The sequence below is a fragment of the Leptinotarsa decemlineata genome, unplaced genomic scaffold (assembly GCF_025532065.1).
Source record: "Leptinotarsa decemlineata unplaced genomic scaffold, Ldec_3_MD MMD2_tig00000008_RagTag_RagTag, whole genome shotgun sequence".
Classification (NCBI taxonomy): Eukaryota; Metazoa; Arthropoda; class Insecta; order Coleoptera; family Chrysomelidae; genus Leptinotarsa; species Leptinotarsa decemlineata.
The window spans coordinates 15869300-15892657 of record NW_027412537.1 but is presented as its reverse complement, the minus strand read 5'-3'; the positions used below and the strand labels follow the sequence as shown (position 1 = coordinate 15892657).

General features: G+C 37.4%; 1 protein-coding gene and 1 long non-coding RNA gene across 3 annotated transcripts in view; both read right to left on the bottom strand.

Moving 5' to 3' along the window:
* Nucleotides 1-23358, bottom strand: part of LOC111510840 (T-box transcription factor TBX20) — a 122011-nt gene that overhangs the window by 8947 nt on the left and 89706 nt on the right. For both annotated transcript variants that reach the window (XM_074171156.1, XM_074171157.1), the window contains exons 3-4: nt 18491-18764; nt 18240-18401 (exon numbers count right to left, since the gene is read on the bottom strand). In XM_074171156.1, coding sequence (XP_074027257.1) covers nt 18240-18401; nt 18491-18764 — 436 coding nt within the window. The remainder of the gene's footprint in view (nt 1-18239; nt 18402-18490; nt 18765-23358) is intronic.
* On the bottom strand, nt 17270-17997 carry LOC141480757 (uncharacterized). Its single transcript, XR_012464544.1, has 2 exons — nt 17593-17997; nt 17270-17542 (listed from the first exon to the last, which is right to left on the bottom strand). It is a non-coding gene; the product is annotated as an uncharacterized lncRNA (long non-coding RNA).

The window sequence follows — 23358 nt, the reverse complement described above, 5'->3', positions numbered from 1 at the left end:
TATTTGCCAGATTTGGTTCCCAGCGACTACTGGCTGTTCACAGACTTAAAAAAATGCTCATCAGTGAGAAATATTGCTCTAATGAAGGGGTTATTCCTGAAACTGAGGCATATTTTGAGGCAAAAGATAAAGTTCTACAAAAGTGGTAATGTAAGTGTAATTAATGTAAGTGTTATTACAGAATACAGAATAATGGCATGATGAATAAAAAAAACGCGTTTTTTTCTTTAGCCCATGTTGTAGTACCTGAAAATAGGTGACTTTGCCCCAATTCAACCAACCCTTTATCTTTCATTGTTCACGAGATTCTCATGCATAGATTCGAATTTGAATAGCCCCGTGTATAACATGTCAATTGCGTATACTTAATTTAGTCCGTAATGTCATTACTGTCCCATTAGGAGCAAGACACTCGAAATTCCACCCACTTCGAAACGTTCACCGAACCTCGGCGGTTGTTCTTCTGTCTTGTCGAATTAACTGGAACCCGATTAACAATGTTCCAAGAAAGTCATATAACACACCTTCGCATATGAGACTGGCGCTACCGCTCATTGCATGGCCATAACTCACCTTCTCTATCTTTCTTCATCGCAAGGTGTGAAAGCAATAGAGAGAGATGGAAATTCAGGGAGCGCATTTCTCTCCTGTTTCGTTTATAATCAACAATGTAACAAATATGGGGGTGTTGGGGGCCGAGGTACTTACAGGGGATGATTTATTTATCAGGTAGTTTCATATGTGGTCTACTGAGCTATAACGAGATTTTTGATACCAAAATTTGAATTGTTTCAGTCAACAAACACGTATTATATAGGTATACTAGTACTATGTTGCTGTATTGCTGTTGTACCAGTGTTTTGACAGAATCAACGAACTTAGACGTGCGCAGCGTTATAGAATAGTGCTTTAAAAAAATTGTTCTACAGCGCCATCTAGTGGCGAGTTACAGAAAAATTGATAGTCTAAAAACCTTCTCTATGAAAAATTACTTATACATGTCAAGTTTCATCACGATCGGTTGAGCGATGTGGAAGTTTATCACTTACCAACCAACCAACCAACCAACTAACCAACCAACCAACCAACCAACCAACAAACATCCATTTTTATATAGTAGATTTGAAAAAGAAGTAATCAATACAGTAATAATCCTAGGATAAAACGGGAGCTTCTTCCTAGGTGTCCTTCTGGGTCCACCACGGGATTCCAAAAAATTCTCAGCGAGTTGATGGCATCGGCGTTATTATTGCTCATCATTCTTGTCGCATATCGTCCTTGAAGTTCCTAAAATCGTAGGTTGATTGGTGTAGTACCACCTAGGTTATATAAGTTTTGAGATGGGTAGTGGTAAGGGCGGTTGTGGATGTTGCGTAGGATTCTTCTCTCGGTTGTTAGGATACGGTGGGATAGTCTCGGGGAAAGCGCACAGTATATCATCGCTTTGTAGTCTAGGACTGGTCTGATGAAAGTTCTATAAGTGTGTAGGAGAGTTTTACTGTCGCATCTCTCAGTGCTTTTAGCAGGTTTGCTGTTTTCCGGACTCTATCCAGAGTTTCTCTCAGGTCGACCTCCCATTTGAGGGTCCTCGTGAAGTAGGATACCGAATCCTGGAGCATGAGGATTTCTCCTGAGAGTGTGAGGTTCAAGTTATTAGGATTTAATTTAGGGCGGGTAGTGGTGTGAGGATTTCTGAATATTATGGTTTGGGTTTTGGTAGGATTTATTTCGATAGCTACTTGTTGCACCACTGCTCGAAATGGTCGATAATGTTTTGTGCTTGAATTTGCAAGCTGCGGGTGTTGGGAGCGGAGTATCACCGGCATACTGGAGGATTTTCTGGGTCGTGGGGACGTCGTAAGCATAAATTAGAAATAAGGGGGAAGATAAAGTGTCGCCGACTTTAACGCGGATTTGTCGGTTAGATAGGTAGGAAACTACTAGTTTGGTGAAGTGGTGTGGAAGACGATTCTGATGAGCTTCCAGATCAGGTCCGCGGCCCTTGTCGAAAGCTTTCTGGATATCTAAGAGAATTGCGATAGTGTCAAAAGTTGATATTTTGGGAGATGTGGGTGTGTAATTCTGAGTGGAACGAGTGGAATGTTCTGGCCTGAAACCATGCTGGTGGGGAAGGATAATGTTATGTTCTAGAAGGAAGTCATTCAGTCGGTTGGTCATTAGTCGTTCCAGCAGTTTTCTTTGCCCAGACAACTAAGCAGGCTGATAGGTCTGTATGAATCGGATTTGGTGAGATCCTTGTGTGGTTTGGGAATTAGGATTGTATTTGCCTGTTTCCAGGCGTTTGGGAAGTAGACGTATACTAGACATGCATCAAGGATATGTTTGAGGAAAGGAATCGGGAAGGTTTTTCAGCACTCGGCGGTTCACCGAGTCTGGGCCTGGAGCGGTATTTCTACCGCTGTGAATGGTATTGAGGATATTTTCCTCGCTAAATGTAGGTCAAGGGCCAGTTGAAATCAAAGAGAATCTGACCGGGGTGCTTGCCCAGCTGCCCAGGCACTTGCTGGTGTATGCTGTTAAGATGTTGATTGTCGAAATGAACGTCGTTAGGGAGTCGGAAAGTAAGTTCGAGATCTTCACGGAAGGCTTCTGCTTTTTGAATAGGATTGGAAATGATGTTACCGTCAATCACTAAGTGAGTGTCGGTTTTCCGTTTTCGTCCGGTATAAGGACTTTGAATTTGTTCCAGAATGCCGTTCCGTCCGTGTAGTCTAGGTTTTTGTCTCGTCAATCCACTTCTTCTGGATGAATTAGTCGCTAGGTTACCTAGCGGAAAAGTAAGTTATGAGCATGCGCGTGGTACCTACCCGGTACTTTTGCCTCGCATACAGGAGACGAAAAGCGAACTTTTCATCCCGCAGCGAGACTAAACGGTTTTTTTTTTGGTGGTTTCAGATCGGTCGATTGACGAAACAATTTACTGTAAGAGAGGCGCAGTTGACTCACACCCCTCGTCTTGAGATCGCTTCCCCCGAGAAGTAGCATTCTCCGACCAAAGTAAACATAAATAATAGTTTTTAAATGAGACAGGACGTTTCACACGACGCGCGTGTGTGGCGAGACACATGATGCGATGTTCTCGTCGAGTGACGAATTGCCTGAAGCCGGGGATTCGGTATTATGAGGATGCCTCGCGAGTTTACATGACATGTTTCACAACATCAATATGTTAAGAAGTCACTAACGATCTCTCCGGGTGTTTCAGACGAATTTATACGCTTCCTTTCCAACGAGGGCGATAGATCGTGGTTAATGAGGGGGTGCGAGAGGAAGTTGGCGGAGGTGCATCGAATCGTAGAATTCTGATCAGGATATACGGTATTATTCTCACAGATTTGACCAGTCGCTTAGCAGTGATCCAACATTTGGAGTGGTAAAAGTGGTTTGCAAGTTACACTTCACTAGTATTATTGGTCGACGTTTTGTTAATGGAAAGATAACAAGCTCCTTCTCAGAGGCAGTTATGATTGGAAAAGGTGTTCCCCAAAGATCCATACTTGGTCCTACACCATTTCTCATCTACGCCAACGACATTGTTAATAATTTTCCCAGGACACGAGGCTAATAACCAATGCAGTAGATGCCGATGACAACAAAACAAATTTCCAGGAAGCAACTTCTCACTTTGTGCTGATGACACTAACCCCAGGGTTCGTTATGAACATGAGATGGGATGGTATCAAAGGATGCAATCTTGCCAGGATCACCTTGGGCGACCCTGAGAAGCTGGAGCCGAAGAAATATCTAGTGATGACCAGGAAAAATCTACGCTTAACACTAGAATTTCTGACTGACCACTGTCAACTAAGGAAACACCTGCATAATATAGGGCTGGTGGACACACCTCTATGTAGTATGTATGAACAGGAATTTGAGACTGTTAGGCATGTGCTATGCGAGTGCCTGGAGTTATCGTCAATAAGAGAGTGTGTATTCGGCGAGTCTTGGCCTACACCTGCCGATATAAAGGAGATGTCTTCTAGATACCTGTCCACCTTCCTGGAAAGGACAGGATCGACGATGACCTAGGAAGACAACTCCTCGGAAGGATGTACAATGGGTCACATTACACTCACCCTCCACACTCTACAGATCATTATGAACATTCATAGTTGCTATCCTTTCACAAGAAAATGGTACCCTTATCTGGTTTAGATCCAAGAAACGCTTCCTCAACGTGGGTAAAACACAAAATATTAACTTCAAGCTCAACCGTGGATATATAGATGTATTTTTCAAAACTCTTATACGAGTAGTATATTTCTTTGAGCAGCGGACTGATATCATTTTTAGGAAGCTGTTCCATAGGCGTAAAAATTGAGCCGGTTAAGAAGCGAGAAATGTAGTATTTTTTTCAAAAAGATAATGAAGTTTGATTTGATATAACAAATCTCAAAAGACTGTTTGAAGTTGAATTTTTTTTTCAAGGACAAAGCACAAGCACTAGTGAAAAACCCTCAAGGCGCTATAAGAGCGGTATCTGTGCGAAAGTAGCAATTCATATTGGATTCGAATCGCTTTGGAAATCCAAACGTTCTCAGAAAGTTTATTTCACATAAACCCAGTTTTTTAAATGAAACAGTTTTTACACAATGAAGTTCGAGGTGTACTGAATTGAACCCCAACACGATGTGCCAAGTTACTTGAACACTTCCCGTGAAAGTATCTATATGGAAGAGAGACAAATCTACAACCTTTCTTCGATGTTCCAGGCTATAAAGGTTGCAAGTGCAAACAGACGAATACATGAGAACAATACTCCAAAGAAGGTCTGATCTGAGTTTTATAAAGCATCAAAAGTTTCTGAGGTGTGTACAATTTTCTGCTTTGGAACAGTGTTCCAAGCTTCTGCAATTCCAGCCTTTGCAATTCCAGCGACATGCTTGTGCCAAGACATATTGGTGTCCATTTTAACCCTCAACAAACTCATCGAAGCAGAAAGCGAAATTCTCTGTTGCTATCGTCAGCAAAGCAATATGTTGGTTTCTTTGTTTCTTCCAATAAGTCGTTGATATACAATAAAAAGATAGTTGGAGACAATATGGATCCCTGGGGAACATCAGCTTTAATGATAAAAGTTTTCGAGAGATATTCATCGATGCCCATTTGCAGGGAACCTTCTATCAGGAAGCACTTTTTAATGTATCACATACCTGCACAGCTCACGTGGTAAAATCATGCATACCTGATATATTTTCAATTTTTGCCGAAAAAGAGGATGACGTCATGAATCCATTCGAGCTAATAGTGCTTTAATCAGGTTCTTTATTACCTGAAGAATATGAATTGATGATGAAGTACTTGCGTCCACATTGTTTTTTTTTTCTGAAGAAACCCGCAATTATCTCTGTTCTTTTTCCAAAATATGTTAGAGTCACCCATTTCTTGATTTCTGGTTGTTTGACCAGAAGTGCTGTAAGTGAATTTACGGCTTTGTTTTGTGGATAGTATCCGCGTTGAACTCATTATGACCTATCTGTGTGAATATATCAATTTCCCTAGCTAATAGAAAATTTCAATACTCCTTTCTTCATTATGCTTTCCCACCACGTAGTAACGGCGACATCCATCAATTTCTTTGTCAATAAGAATATCTTTTCTTACCATTGAGAACTCAATCCCATGGAACTCGTTTGAGCTCCAATAAAGGGTTTCTTTGTATGAAGAAACAGTTGAAATGAAAGATATGAAAATAATCATTAAATAGTTCTTTAAAAATGTTGATTCCAAGAAATTGGTAAAATGTACTGAACATGTTATGAATGAAGATGACAACACGTATGTATGACTCGTAAATACCCAAACACACGCCACTGCAGCTATAAAACGACCCGAAGGCTCATGAAATCTTTTGTTTTTCGCCGTTTGGGATACAAAATAGGGTGGACCTGGTAGAGTATTGAAAACCTAGCTATACCAGCTGTGGCAAATAATACTGAAATCACAAAATTTGGTTTGAGCACTCATTCATAATGAGCATTTATTAATGACGAGAAAAATGACGAGAAAAAATATATAACAAATATCCTAAGTTTCCTCATCAAGTAATAATAGGTTTGATATTTTACACTGAATAATTTAATCAAGAGAATCATCAAAGTTTACGGTACGTTAAAAAAATCAGGAGGGAAAAGACAACCCGTCATTCTTGGCCCCAAAAAATGAGTTGCATTCCTCGTAGAATTGGTACCATTTCAGTGGAAGCGCTTCTTGAAGCAAGAGCCGAATCGATCCCTCTACGAAACCCTTTTTCACTTGGAAGGATCGATCGCAGTTCGAGAAATGGTTCTTATGGAGATTCTGTGAAACGTGTTCTTCCTTACGAATCAGTAGAGAGTTGTCCTGAAAATCTAGAGAAGAAAATTGGATTGGATAATTTAGGAAACACTTGTTACATGAATAGCATTTTACAAGTGTTGTTCATGACGAAGAATTTCAAGAACGAAGTTTTAATGATAAACGAGAACGGGAATGTTTCCTGCTTATTCATCAAACTCAAACAACTGTTCATGCAGCTGCAGTTTCGTAAGAAGGTATCATCTTTCCCTCCAACCGATTTCCTGGAGTCTTTGAAGTCCACTAGATACTCGTTAGGACAACAAGAGGATTGTTCCGAATTCTTGGGGTTCTTGTTGAATACTCTTCGTGAGCAAAACAATAGCAAAATCAATACTCCCAGCCGCTCTGGACTGAATGATTCCGTACAACCCATCTCGTCTTGTGTTTGTAAATCTTTTGCTGGAAAAATCGTCACTTGTTTACTTTGTGGTAAATGTTCAAGAAGTACTGAAAACTTATGTGAATTTCTGGAACTTCATCTAGCTTTTCCTAATACGACTAATTACCAGTCCGTGCAAAGCTTTTTGTTAAATCATCTGAAAATGGAATTTTTAACAGGTGATGATCGACTGTATTGTCAAACATGCGCCAAACTGACTGTTATAAGGAAACAAGTATAGCTGAGGCACCAGTCAATCTAATAATAACACTAATGATTTTCAAACAAGACTCAACCTCTAACGGAAGCAAGAAACTCTTTGGAAGGTTCGAAATAGATGAACATTTCAACCCAGCAGACCACTGTTATAATATTCATGCAGTCATTGTTCACTGTGGTTCTGGCGTTGAATGTGGTCATTATTACGCCTTGGTCAAAGAAGAAACGGACTGGTTTAAATTTGACGATAGTCGTGTCACGAAGTGTTCTGGCGATGCATTGAATTTATTGGAGCCTCTGGAGACATCCTACATTTTGTTTTATGAGAGAGGACATTGTTAGATCAAGATCTTCAGATGATGTGGTGCTGCAGGTTTTTCCGGGTTTTCCTGCAGCTGAAAAAGCAAATGCGCCACTGGAATCAATGAAGTCGCCCCGGAGCGCCAATTAATTTTTATTGTTGTATTTATTTTATTTTTATTGTTGTTTTAATACATTGTAATTAGCGAAATAATATACTAATTCACATTATATTTTATGTATAAAAAACTATTACATGTTGTTAACTTCAATATTACCATTGTACCTGCAAGAGAAAATGAAACAAGTTTTTTAACGAGACGCACAAAGCTCCAGGACAGAAATCTAACTGTCACAACACAGAAAACACGCAGATATCCAACGGACGTCCAAAGAATACCAACCTGGCCAACCATAAGACACCGCATATTTTTTTAATATATAACGGATGTCCACAGGTTATCCATTCCAAGTCTTCTGAGGGACGTCTTAAGGACATTCAACTCGGTCTGAAAAAATAAATATTATACTTCAAAGTTCAGCAACACCTAAACAGGGGGGGTTAAAAAAATCCCACGCGTGCTAGTAATCAAATCGGAAGAAAATATTTACTATTTACTCTTGAGAAAAACAGTATTGTCGTTTTCCTTGACCATCAAAAACATCGAGCAACTTTCCATTCAAATCAGACAAGACACAAAACAATAATCTCCTGACCTTATGCAAAACAGGTGCAATTACGAGAATACCTGGTGACAGCGAGCGGTCCATCCGAGCTATGCCCCGGTGTCATACGAAGAGCTAGACTCGTCTCATGCATCACGAGGCGCACCAAGACCCGGGGAGTCCGCATTCCACTCATTCTCTTTCGGCTGCTGTCACTCCCCGTGAATAGATAATTGGCCCACCCCAGGAGTTCCTCTTCGACTGACGACCTGTTTGTTTAGCACCCCCTCACCGCTCGCTTCGCCGACGAGGGGAAGAGCACCGCTTCGCTGCCGCTGAGTCTGGTGGGTGTCTTCTTCAGCGAGCTGGAGCGCTCTTCGTGACTAATTGCGAACGATCAAACAGAAGACGTTTGCATTCATTTTCGGCAAAAAGGCGCGCGTTTTACGGTAGATGAAGAACCTATTTATACGGGGCTGTTGAGACTCGAGTGTAAGCATGGAAGTTTCGTAGACGGTGGGAGAAAGAGTGGAAAAGTTGCCTATTTTCGAGTGCTTATAAAAAGTCGACTTTAGCTGTTCCAGTTCCTAAATAGTATGGAAAGAAGTGAATAAGTACAAATCCTACTTTTGACGGTAAATTTTCGTTTTGAGGGCACCCGGCGATTTTGAAAAAAGTTTTGCGTGTACTTACGTATTTTGATGCGTAGATTACGAATCAGAAAGAAAAAAACGGCGCTCTCCCTTATTTACAAAGTTACGGCCCTTCAAAGTTCTGAAAAGGGCAACTTTTCAGCCTTCTTTTCCACAAAATAAACTATTCAAAAACACAAGCATTCATTCACCAGGTCACCTTTACACCTTATTCCTCCTTCTTTGACACTTTTCACTTCAATATCACAACACAACAAAAAAATATTTTTTGAATGTTTCCTACACTAAATTAGTCAATTTCTACTAATTTTGGGGTGATAAAAACGAAAATAACAATGAAAAATTTTTATTAGCTCTGGTTTTTGAGATACACAGTACTTAATCTTAAAGAGTAGTTATACTATACGTGAAAAGTGAAAGTACATAAAACAGTATTGTTATGTTCCTTTTAGAATATTTTAAGTACAAAATTAATAAAAAAAACATTATTCTTAGTGTTTTGACCAATAAAAGAAGTTTGTACCACCAAATTTCAATTAAGTCCATCCGATTCATTATAAGATCGCTGTCGTTTAGCTTGTCTTTTATAAAACACTTCTGGAGCATCCCTACACACAGACCAGCAGTAGTCTGCAAGCATTGCTTCATTCCAACGGCCCTGATATCTCTGTTCCATTAAGGCAATGTCTTGATGGAATCTTTCTCCATGTTCGTCACTCACAGCTCCACAGTTTTGTGGGAAGAAATTAAGATGAGAGTGAAGAAAATGAATTTTTAAGGACATGTTGCATCCAAGTTGGTGGTAAGCTTGAAGAAGCTCTTTGAAAAATGCTGTGAAGTTATCATCTCTTTTGTTACCTAAAAACCCATGTACAACCCCCTTAAAAACTTCCCAGGCTCTTTTTTCATTTCCTGTTAAAATCATGTCAAAAGCAGGATCATTTACGATTTCACGGATTTGAGGCCCAATAAAGATGCCTTCCTTGACTTTAGCTTCACTCAACCTGGGAAACTTTGCTCTCAAGTACTTAAAAGCTTGTCCTTCCTGGTCCATGGCCTTCACAAAGTTTTTCATTAGTCCCAACTTAATATGTAATGGGGGAAGGAGAACATCCTTAGGATCTACAAGAGGCTCGTAAACTACATTTTTCTCATTAGGGTTTAGGTCTCGTGTAGGCCGGTTCATTTTTTTATAGTGAGATTTTCTATCCCGACTGTTCCACAGACACAAAAAACAACAGTACTTGGTGAACCCTAAATGCATTCCTAGGAGTATAGCAATGACTTTCAGATCACCACAGATGTGCCACTTGTGTTGTTCATATTTGATTGATTGGAGAAGTGTTTTCATATTTATATACGTTTCCTTCATGTGAACTGCATGACCTATAGGAATAGAGGGTAGCTGATTTCCATTATGCAGAAGTACAGCTTTTAAGCTTAGTTTTGAAGAGTCTATAAACAGTCTCCATTCAGATGGAGTGTGATCCAAATTCAAGCAGTCCATCAAACCATTAACATCAGAACAAACTACGAGGTTTTCTTTTTTCTCAAAAAAAGGAAGCAAATCTTTGTGACGCTGTCTGTACTGAGATATTTTCACATCATGTTTTAGAAGATTCCACTGTTGTAGTCTTGACCCTAATAGCTCAGCCTTCTCCTTAGACAAGCGAAGATCTCTTATAAGGTCACTCAACTCTGCTTGACTAATTCTGTGCGGATCACTAGACCTATCGCTTACCTCAAAATCAGGGTCATAGGATGTAGAAGGATGGGTTGCTCCTTCTAAACAGTCTTCATCACCTTCCTCTAAAATTTCATAGTTTTGGGGTGGAGAAGGGACTGGCAAATTGTCTGAGTGTGGTACAGGCCGAAGAGCAGATGGGAGATTAGGGTATTCAACCGTTCCTCTTTTCTTCATAGATAAACCTTGCTTAATGGGAGGAGTTAAGCAGAAATAACAGTCGTCTGTATGATTGGTAGGCTCACGCCAAACCATAGGTACTGCAAAAGCCATTGCCCGGTTTTTATTTTTCAGCCACTCTCGCAATATGACGGAACAAGAATTACAACATATATGAGGAGCCCATGATTTATCTTGGTCCCCAACTTTCACACCAAAATAATGTTCATGGGCTGTCTTAACGATAGGTGTCATTTTATGTTTCTGAGCCTTAAATGTTATTTCACCACATATATAGCAAAAGCTATCGACAGAATTCACACACTTTCGAGGCATTTCAGATCAGCACTTAAATTAATTTAAAAATCAACTTCACACGATAATTTCAATAGCAACCACGTGCGTACAATTGACAAACTCACATAGGTTATGTTTACTACTTAAGAACAGCTGATGAGAGGGGTGTTATGTAAACAAACATGTGTACCAACTGTTGGTGATGAAATATTTCATTTTTTGAAAACTCAATATACATATATATATATATATATATAATATAATGATACTATATCTTGAAAACAAGAGCTAATATATAATTTTTATGGTCACTTTCGGTTTTAACACGTGGAAATACATTAAAATCATCTACTTTCAACCCCGAAACAAAAACTTTGTTGTGTTGTGAATCAACATTTTTCCAATAAAAATGTTAAAAAATGTACGGAGCTGATTTTTGGTGACATATCTCTGTATTTTACGTTTTTAAGATTAATGGCATGGTTGGTACGACTGATGCAGTCCATAATCCTAAAGTAATTCAAATGTTTTTTGTCTCCATTCTTTAGATCGTAAATTGGTTTTTGGTGGTGTATTATGAATTTGAAATAGTAGGCGGCGGCAAATACCAACCGCTTTTTTCTGAAATGTCACAATAATGTCACCAGGAGAAGCATTCGTTTTTAAATCAAGTTTTTTATAACAAAGAAAAATGTTCATTATTGAAGGGGAAAGTGTCAAAGAAGGAGGAATAAGGTGTAAAGGTGACCTAGTGAATGAATGTTTGTGTTTTTAAATAGTTCATTTTATGAAAAATAAAGCTGAAAAGTTGCCCTTTTCAGAACTTTAAAGGGCCGTAACTTTGTAAATAATCTACGCATCAAGATACGTAAGTACATGCAAAAATTTTTTCAAAATCGCCGAAAATTTACCTTTTTGACTGAACCTTTCTGAATTTCGTCACTGGAACTTCCAATCAGCTTGTTTTTGTGAAAAAATGTTGGACTTTTGACTTTTCCATCAGTATACAAAGAAACAAAGAAAATAACCACTTTCTTCTTGCCATAAAATCTCTGAAGCAAACAAAAAGCCTCGATATTCATGAACTCAACTCCCAAATAATAATAGATACTAGTGACATTATTTTAGTTCTACTCACTGATCTGATAAACTCAATTTTCATATCAGGAATATTTCCAGATTGCTTTAAACTTTCCAAAATAACACCTTTTTTCTGTGACGGGAAAAAAGTTTGACATTTTATCTCTGACAAAATGTCACTTTTTATGAAATTACTTTTTTCCCCGGAAAAAAAGTGAGTACATACATAAGTAAAGGTAGAAATTTAATTTTCGAATGTTTTTTCATACAAAAGTTACAGTTCCTTTATATCAAAAGTACAATTATTAAATGTGCATTGCATGAATGATATGTTCCTTGAACTATTCGGTACAACAGTCGAATTTTCTTGTGTTGAAATTATATTTTGTTCTGTCATGGACACAACTGCCGTTGATGTACCTGGTCACAAATCGGGTGTGGGTGTTATTTCAGCACTGTCCAAATTTCTAAACACTTTATTAGCTATTTCTGTCCTGTGTGCTACCGATTCATCAACATACCCTTCAGCGACCGTTGATGACTTCCAACCACCATGTTTCTTTAGTGTCATCAAGTCTCCCCCAGATTCAACTAAAAGTGTAGCAGATGATCTTAGAAATGAATAACCTGTATATGAATTGGCATTTTCAAGTTGAAGAAAATCAGCCACTGCTTCAGGTACCTTATAAAACTGTAGGTTGCTACCCACAACATGATTGATACATTTTCCATTGCGATATGTATAAAACAGGCGACGATCCTTTGCTTTTGCCTACTTCTAAAGACTTCTTCTGAACTGAGCATTATCGGGTATACTGCGTATAAAGTTTGATGAAAACAACTAAAATTGCAAAAAACTTATGACAAAACCCTACCATATTTTGAAAAATTTCAACAATATGTATTTCGAAAACGAATCATTCTTCGTTGAACATTTCATTCGAAAAAGTTGTTTATTTTGACGAGCTCCACCACATACTTAGTTTTTGTAATGTTCTTAGCAACTTCACTTAGCGCCCTAAAAGTTAAGTAATATGCATCAATATAGAAAATTGTAAATATCTCGAAAACGATCACCTCCACCGTTGTTGAGGAGGTGTACCTTTTTTATTTGGAAAAGGTGTAGGAATTAGGTTTTTTCATGAAAAGTACCAAAAGTTTACTGTCAAAAAAGTAAGGGCAATTGGAAATAAATAATGACAGCGTACGCAGCGCCCTCTAGATGTTACATGAAACTTAATACAAATTTATGATTTCCCACATCAAAAAACCCGGGTACCGAATTTCGTGCAAATAACTTATTTTTTTGCAAGTTATTTTCAAAAAGCGAACAAAAACATTCAATTTCAACACCCCGTATCTTCGAAACGAAGCATTTTTTGGACAAAAGTTCATATAGACCTTTTTTCTTAAAATTGTTTCAGGAATACGTCACTTAAATATTTTAACGTACTTATGTTACACCCTGTATACGGTGCGGACGTAAATAGCCCCCCCACCCACAGAGTTGGACAAAATTTGTATGAAAAGGAATCTGTACTTTTTGACAAAAAGCCATTGGTGTGACATAACTCGCCACAAAGAAGGTGGGTGCTTTCAAATTTCATTTTTCAAATAGAAAGGGGGGTCTTTTGATCCTTCCTTGGGAAAGGTTTTCGACCTTTACTATTTTGAAGATGGAAAATCAGTTGGGGAAATATTGATGTATCAATTGCAGACTCTGTCCAACCAAGCAACGGAGTATTCCAAAACATTATCATGCATAGTCCACGTGATCTCCCAGACAAGACTGCTTGTACAGAGTCGCACTAAGGAACGACCGAAATTTTATTTTTTCTTGTAGTAATATCCGACTGGGTATAGAATTTTTTTTAGGTGGAGTGTAAAGACACAAACTAAAGGCTTTTTTATTTTAACCAATAGATGCACTTGTGCGTGGTGATAATGCCTTGATCACGCATCTATCATTGTCTAGGTTACTTTGTTTGTTGGATGGATATAGTTTAGAAAAATGGAGAATCGTTTTCAAAGGTTCAAACACCAAAGTTCAGATTGTTTCGAAAACAATATAAAATGAAAAGTGGAAAAAGGCATTGTTACAAGTTTTCCAGAATTGGCGAAATTATCACATTGGCGGATTTTAAACATCAATCCAGTCATCGCCGGAACTTGGGTGGGCCGTTGGAATAATTTGGCGGCCGGCCAAAAACCGAGGTGCTATCCCGTTAATTGAGAGATAGCTATTCGGTCAACAATATTTTGTTTAGGTCGGAGTTAATCTGGCGATGTATAAATACTGTCGCGTCTGCAAGTTATGATTGAAATTCAACATCTGCGGTTGCAACGATTTATGACCAACAAGCGCAGTGACATTTTTGCCTCCAGATCTTTCTCTGTTTCTGCTCGCCACCGCTTTCATCTTGATTTGGACTGTTGATTAAAGATTGGTCATTTTAACATATTTAGGAGAGAGTATTTTGTTGGAAGCTTTCCATGTGTAGATCATCCAAAGTAGTAATTTTCAGACACAAACTGCAAGGAAAAGCCGTGGAACACTGATGAACAAACTCACTGAAGTGGGAGTGGAATGTATGAAAGTGGATTCAGTCGTATATAACAAATCGCAAACAAAATGTTACAAAGAATGTATTCGAATCTAGATCGTTTCCTTGTCCTTCTTGAGTACCTCAAGGCAGCTATTTGGGTCCCTTACTGTTCATCATAGAGTGTGTCTCACTTTTCATGGAAACGATGAAACTCTCAGGACTGATGGAAATGCTCAAAATGCACCAACCACCTGAATGGGATTGGTCAAAGTGATATACACTATCCGCCACTCGCGATGGAACACCCCATTTTTACGGTAAAACATATTAGGGAGCAAAATAGGCTCAAAATTCCTTCAGATTCGTTATCGAGAATTTCAAATAATGACATGTTTTCTTTAACAAAAATAACACATTCATACACATACATACTTGTAAGAGTAAGAATTATCTTTTCAGTAAATATTTCCCTGCAACTCTACTAATGCATTTTGAGAAATATTTTGTGATATGACTGTCAAAGCAAAACAGTATCTTGATGAAGTTGTTGCAATATTATTTATATGACTCTTCCAGTTCAATTTTGAGTCAATTGTTAAGCCCAGAAAAGACAATTGAGGAGAAGATTCCAATGTTGTTGATCCATTATTGAGATTACAAACACTACTAGTACCATTTCGTGTAAACGTTATGGCATGCGTTTTATTGGTATTCAATTTCAGATTATGGGCTAAAAAGTAGTCTTCTAGCAGGTTCAGGGAGGAAAAGATATTGTTTTTTTCAGAAGAAGCATCATCTGAACTAAAAATCACAGAGCAATCATCAGCATATTGCACCATAAATTCATTCACAGCGTCTGATCCGTTATTAGTATATAATATATAGAGTAAAGGACCCAAGATTGACCCTTGGGGTACCCCTCTGATTATTTTCTCTTTAATCGATGTTATTAGTTTGTCGTTCATTTGATCCCTTTGAATCACGCACTGCCTTCTATTTTCCAGATATGATTTTATTAATTTGAGAGGCAAACCTCGTATACCATAATTTGATAACTTGACACCTAATATTTCATACTCAACACTATCGAAGGCTTTTGACAGGTCCAAATTAACAGCTGTTGTAATTTTATTTTTGTTGACGGAATTTATTATGTTACATAAAGCTTGATAGGTTGCTCTAATGGTAAATTTGTAGCTGCGCTTTTCTTTGACTTATCCAAGGCATTCTACTCCATAGATTTTGATATACTTACAAACAAATTATAAGTAATAGGTATTAGAGGGTCATTTCTCGAATGGGTAATATCATATATGAAGTTCAGGCAATTATATGTGACATGGGATGATACAAACTCTGTTACATTCAACGTAGACATTGGAGTTCCACAGGGCTCAGTTTTGGGACCACTGATTTTTCTGATTCACATCAATGATTTACCTCAACATCTGCAGTCTCAGAAGGAGCAGATAGTCCTGCGGAACTACAGTCGAAATTGAACACAATAAGTCGTGAATTTACGAAATGGTGTCACACAAATAAACTTATAGTCGATGTCGACAAAACGGTGTTAGTTCAATTTACCAACCGAAGACACAGAGCCTATACAGATTGATATAAATAATGTCACTATCTATCCGTCGGAAACCACAAAATGTTTAGGACTTTATATATATTCTCGGTTGAGTTGGCAAATTCACATAAATTATGTTTGAGAATCAACACCAGTTTTTACGCATCGGTACAACTTAAAAAGGTTATGAATGAAGAGCATTTGTTGAACATTTACTATGCGATGGTTCATTCAGTACTATCTTACAATGTGCTTTTGTGGGGAGAAGGAGTTAACGTCAGTCGAGCACTCATCTCTCAGAAAAGGAAAATTGGTATGTTGTATGGTCTTCAACACACAGATTCCTGTAGACTCATTTTTAGGGAAAGAAAAATGTTAACACTACCATGCTGCTGAATGCCTGCAGGAAAACAACTACTTCCCCGGCTAATACCACATTGGACATTTATGCAAAATACCTCAAATATGTTGGTCTGGAAGAGGTGCTGACCGAGTAGATCCTCTACAAACTGGTTTCGAGGTAAAACCTCTCAGCAGTGCCGGACCCAAACAGCAAATAGCCTGGGAATCAATTAATTCCAACTCGGCTCTAGTGCTGAATAAGGACTCACAACGATTCATGAAAGATAGTTGACAGGAATCTTGCTTTCGTTTCACCTTTTGACTTATGCTGTTCTGAAATTTCTGATAGACGTCTGGATGAAGAACTTCCTTATTGTTTTTGGATAGTTTCATCGACATTCGGACCACCCATTAGCGGCCGGCTCGTTGTTCATTTCGAAAATAGAAAATTCCCTTTGTACGAGGTGACGACGAAATGATGAGTCGTGCTCGGCGCTAATTTTAGGCGACATGCCCACCTTCTAAACATAGAAAGATGATGTTGGAGAGCGACACAGCTGGACTGGATAATTGTCTTGTAGTGGTGGCTATATTTTATTCGCTTCGGGTTCATTACCAACATAAAACGAAGGCAAAAATCGTGACAATGTGTTTGTTAATATATTTACGGCTGCGACAAGGTTTTTGTTTCGTGACACTGTGAAGACAGAGCTGTGATTCCCCGAATTCCTTCTTCTTGTTCGTGGCATAAAGAAATTCGTGTTCTGTGGTACTCTGTTTTCTAATAAAGAAAGTGATGAATGCTCATCAGTAAAGCGAAACGATAACAAGGTTCTCAAACAAAATTTTCTGATTTTGGTTTGATTTGCTACAGTTGGTATGGAATCATAATACTTTAACGGGTTTATCCTATTTTTGAATCGCAAACGGGTTGCAAAATAAAGTTTTACGAACGTTCAGGTCATTTTATTACATACAGAAGCGGGCGTTTGGGTATTTATTCAAAAATACTCGTTGAAACTAATAACTAATGAGGTGACCTTCATTTTTTCTCAGAAAATATTCATTTATTCATCAATTTCTATTTATTCCCATCAACCTAGTCCCTCTCAGATATAATACACCCGTGCCAGCGTTCTTTCAAATCCTCGAAGTAGTTCTAATAAAAAATTTATCATTTTTTATCATCACCAGCCAAGTTCTAGAGTAGTAACCAAATAGAACCTAAAAGCTGAATGTGGCAGTGATAAAGAGGCATAGAAATATTAACCCACCTTTCTGAAACAATGATATAACAAACTCTACCAAAATCTCCAGTTCACCTTCACATTCAAACCAATTATATCACTCAACACTTCAAGTCAGAAATATTATCAGAGTTCGAACCAAAAATTGTTTCTGCTCATCTGAATTTTATTGATATACTTCTTATACAAACACTACAAAATCGAGGATTCTGATGGCAAAGTTCTGTATCCTCGATGCCATAAAAATGCGTGAAAATTCACAACGATTTGTATTATATTCCAGCCCCATTCGTCGGTATGAACCATATCCAGTTCCAGTTCGATAATGATTTCCATTGGTTTTGTAGCAAAACATGAATTTCAATTCGATTCATAACAGGGAAACTCATTTCATAAAGTTAACTGTCAGAAACTCTATTGAAATGTTGAACTGTCAAACAAGTCAAATTTGCTCAAAACAAGAAGAAACTGTATTTGAAAATATTGTCAACAGATGGCGTAGCAACAACATGTCAAATTTGCATAGGAGATCATAAAGGCGTGTTATTTGAAAATGTCGTCAACAGATGGCGCAATAATTATTCAAAAATTGCTTTTTATAGGAATTTTGAACAATTACAGTTGAATAAATGACAATAGAACTCAATTAGACAAGACAATGATGTTCGACTCACCAACTGATTTTGATAAGCTGTGACTGCAGTGAAAATGGTCTCAGGAAAAATGAAAGTCTTGTATTCTTCCTGTTCCAGGTCCTGTATATGACTGGAAGCTCCTTCACCTCGTTTCACCAAATGTATCCTTGGTTGGTATTTGTGCATTGAGTTGAGAACCAACTGAAAACATTCATGGATGATTTCGCTGCGTTTGATTTCCATACAATTATTGTTTCTCTACAACTACTAAAATTTTAGAAACCACTCACATGTCCATGTTTGTCCATTTCGTTATTGGTGAGCTTGACCTTTTCGAAAGACACCACTTGCTTCTTCAGCTGCTCTCCTGTGAATGGTGAATCAGGATGGGCGCAGATCCTACAAGGAGCAGGAGGATCCGCTTTTCCTGCAACCAGCCACGACGATCGATGGTAGGCGTAACGATATCGCTTATTATCTACAGGAACTATGTCTAGCAGTACTGCGTACCTCTGATCCGGTCGAATTCCGGTGAAAGACACCCTCACTGTAGGAAACATCCGCCTGCAAAAGAAAAAAGATTTCAATAGTAGTTTTAGAATGTTTTCATACGCTTCCTCAAGCATATGAACACCTGTTGCTGTTTTGTAAAATGTCTATTGGAAATTTCATCTTCAAATACTGTGTTAAATATACCTTGAATGAGTGATAAAACTTTCATCGTAACATTTTCTAAACTTGAAAATATTCAATTGAAATTTCAGGATGCCACTTCCACTCATTACTTCAAAAAATTGTCTTCAGGTTCAGTAACATTGGAAAGTTTCCACTCACGCGCAAAATTATTTCCCCAAGTCCCTGTATACCTCCATAATTCGTACTGGGTCCGGTTTTTTTATACAGTGTAAGAGGAGACAAATGTCCGTCCTTATATTTAATTGCACTCATTTAGGTGTTCATATTAATAACATCACTCGCTGGCTATCGGACTGGTTCCGTCCACGAAAGTTATTCTGGTGGCAGTTAAAATTGATTAGATTCAAATACAGAAGGAAGCTCCAGCAGAGATGTTTATAAAATGGCCCTATCAATTACAATTTCAAGTTGGGAGCCCGAATGGACTGCTCAGGCCCGTAAAGGTAATTAATCTCGTGTGTATCGTTACTAGTGTTACTGGTCCATGAATACAGTAATTTTAGCTCGAGTATATTTTGGACAAGTTGTGCTTTTCAAATTCGACGGTTAAATCAATATTGGATTTGCTACATTTCTACAGCTTCACATTTCAACCTGCACTTAAGGGATGAAACTACTCCCATTGAGAAAATGTCTTGTGATACCGTTTCAAAAAAAGCTTAAAAAATGATTCCTTCAACAAGTTCAGATGCCTAATTGAACTGAATTTCGAAACGAATTTTTCTATGAAGGAAAATAGATTTGCTACATTTCTACAGCTTTGCTATAGCTTTGCCATAACTACATCTTTGCCACAACTTTGCTACAGTTTTGCTATATTTCCACAGATTTTCACTTGGAGGATGAAACTGGTCCTTAAAAAGTATGTCTTGTGTTATCTTCGTGAAAAAACCTGAAAAAAGATTTTTTCAATATGTTCAGACGCGTAAATGAATTGATAAGTGAATTTTTGGCTTTTCCAGTGAACAAAAATGAAAATGTTACATTTATACAGCTTTGATATAGCAGTGTTATAGGTTTGCTACATTTTTACAGCTTTGCTACAAATTTTCTACATTTTTACAGCTTCATACTTCAACCTGCACTTAAGGGATGAAACTACTTCCATTAAGGAACCGTTTTGTAATATCTTTTCGAAAAAGCATGAAAAATGATTTCTTCAACTGGTTCAGAGGCCTAAATGAACTGAAATACGAAACGACTTTCTCTATGAAAAAATTGAATTTGCTACATTTCTACAGCTTTGCTATAGCTTTGCCATAACTACAACTTTGCCATAGCTTTGCTACATTTTTGCTACATTTCAACAGCTTTTCATCATAACCTGTATTTGAATGATGAAACTACTTCTTCAAAAAAAGATGTCTTGTGTTATCTTATTGGAGAAGTCTGAATAAAGTTTTTTTTTCAACGCGTTCAGACGCCTTAGGCAACTGATTACTGACATTTTGGCTTTTCCAGTGAACAAAAATGAAAATGTAATATTTATACAGCTTTGCTATAGCAGTGCTACAGGTTTGCTACAGTTTTACAGCTTTGCTACAAATTTTCTACATTTCTACAACTTCACACCTCAGTCTGCACTCAAGGGATGAAACTACGTCCATTGAGGAACCGTTTTGTAATATCTTTCCGAAAAAGCATGAAAAATGATATCTTCAACAGATTCAGAGTCCTAAATGAATTGAATATCGAAACGACTCTTTCTATGAAGGAAAATGGATTTGCTACATTTCCACAGCTTTGCTATAGCTTTGCCATATCTACAACTTTGCCACAGTTTGCTACAGTTTTGCTACATTTCCACAGCTTTACATTATAACCTGCACTTGGAGGATGAAACTACTCTTTACAAAAATATGTTTTGTGATACCTTCGTGAAGAAGCCTGAAAAAAGATTTTTTAACAACGTTCAGACACCTAAATGAATTGATAACTGAATTTTTGGCTTTTCCAGTGAACAGAAATGAAAATGCTACATTTTTATAGCTTCGCTGTAGCAATGCTACAGCTCTGCTACATTTTTACAGCTTTTCTACAAATCTGCTACATTTCTACAGATTTTCATATCAACCTGCACCTGAGGGATGAAACTACTCCCATTGTGAAAATTTGTAGTGATAATTTTTCGAAAAAGCCTGAAAAATGACTTCTTTAACAGGTTCAGATATATAAATGAACTGTTTTTTGAATAGCTTTTCCAGTGAAAAAAATTGGGTTTGCTACATTTCTACATCTTTGCTACAGCAGTGCCATAACTACAACTTTACCACAGCTTTACTACAGTTTTGCTACATTTCCACAGCTTTTCATTATATCCTGCATTCGGAGGATGAAACTACTCCTTAAAAAAATATGTTTTGTGATACCTTCGTGAAAAAGCCCGAAAAAAGATTTTTTGACAACGTTCAAATCCCTAAATGAATTGAACTGAATTTTTGGCTTTTCCAGTAAACAAAAATTTAAGTGCTATATTTTTACAGTAGCTATAGCAGTGCTATAGCTTTGCTACATTTTTACGGCTTTGCTACAAATTTTCTACATTTCTACAGCTCCACACCTCAAACTGTATTCAAGGGATAAAACTACTTCCATTAAGGAAACGTTTTGTAATATCTTTTCGAAAAAGCATGGAAAACAATTTCTTCAACAGTGTCAGAGGCCAAAATGAACTGAATTTCGAAACGACTTTTTATATGAAAAAATTGAATTTGCTACATTTCTACAGCTTTGCTATAGCTTTGCCATAACTACAACTTTGCCATAGCTTTGCTACATTTTTGCTACATTTCCACAGCTTTTCATTATAACCTGTATTTGAATGATGAAACTACTTCTTCAAAAAAATATGTCTTGTGTTATCTTATTGGAGAAGTCTGAAAAAAAAATTTTTTTCAACGCGTTCAGACGCCTTAGGCAACTGATTACTGACATTTTGGCTTTTTCAGTAAATAAAAATGTATTTGCCACATTTTTACAGCTTTGCTATAACAGTACTACAGCTTTGCTACATTCTCACAGCTTTGCTACATTTCTACAGCTCCAAATCTCAACCTGTACTTAAGGTATGAAACAACCTCCATCGAGGTAACGTCTTGTAATATCTTTTCAAAGAGTGTGAAACATGATTCCTTCAACAGGTTCAGATGCCTAACGACTTTACCTTTGATTTGCTTCATTTTCTACAGGTCTGTTACAGCAGTGCTAAGGCTTTGCTACATTTTTACAGCTTTGATACAAATTTGCTACATTTCTACAGCTTTTCATGTCAACTTGCACCTGAAAGATGAAACTACTCCCATTGTGAAAATATCTAGTGATATTATTTCGAAAAAAACCTGAAAAATGACTTCTTTGATAGGTTCAGATGTATAAATGAACTGATAACTGAATTTTTGAATGGATTTTCAGTGGAAAGATGGATTTGCTACATTTCTACAGCTTTGCTACAACATTGCTACAGTTTTGCTATAAATTTACTACATTTCTACAGCCTTTCATCTCAACGTAAACTTATGGTCCCATTAAAAAAACAGGGCTTGTGATAGCTTTTTTAGATAAAACTTAAAAATTACATTTTTTAGCAGGTTTTTCTACAGCGGAACAAAAATAGTTTCCTTTGACTAATGTCTAAAGACAGTAATTTCGTTCTGGTGCGTTCAACAAATATATTAGTCTTTTCCTAGTCATTTCACGTGAATTTCTGTAAAATTCGTCGAAAAAATTGAACACTCAATAAATGTCAATGTTTAAACTTATCTCTTTAACTTCTCAGGAACCTCACCTTGTCTTCTTCCTGAAATACCCATAAAAAATGTATCGATCTTTCATTAGGGGAGGCAGGGCTAAATAATAAAAGCGAATCGCTTCGCGACATGAAAGTTGTCAGAAAATGTGACAAACCCTTGTTGCAGTAATTTCATTTACCCGGTAAATTATTCACCTTCTCGCAAATTGGAAGACTGAAGGTTGGATCGCTGGGGATGACGCTGTAATGAAGTATAATTTGAATTCGGAAAGGGGCTCGAGAAGATGTAAAAGTGAAGAATTTCTTTAGAAAAAAATGATGTTAAGGCAGCATAAATAGTTGGTGCATATACATAGAGTTCCTGCGTAGATATATACCTATAGAATATTGGTAAACGATTTTCCATTGCACTTCCCAAAACAAGCTCATTTCTGATACACCAGAACTTCCAACCAAGTTGGCCTCTTTAGAAGATGAAGAAAAATGATTCTCAACTCTGAAATAGGTCTCTGTTTATATCTAACTTTCAGACACACATTAGTGAATTTCATTAGTTAGGAGATCCATTGTCTGATATTATATAAAATGATTTGGAATCCTTGAAAGAACTAATGGAGAAAAGTAGAATTGGAAATCAATAGCTGAAAATAACAATCATATTGAGCAAAAAACCCGAAGTAAAATGTGAAATGAAATACAAGTGAAAATAGAACA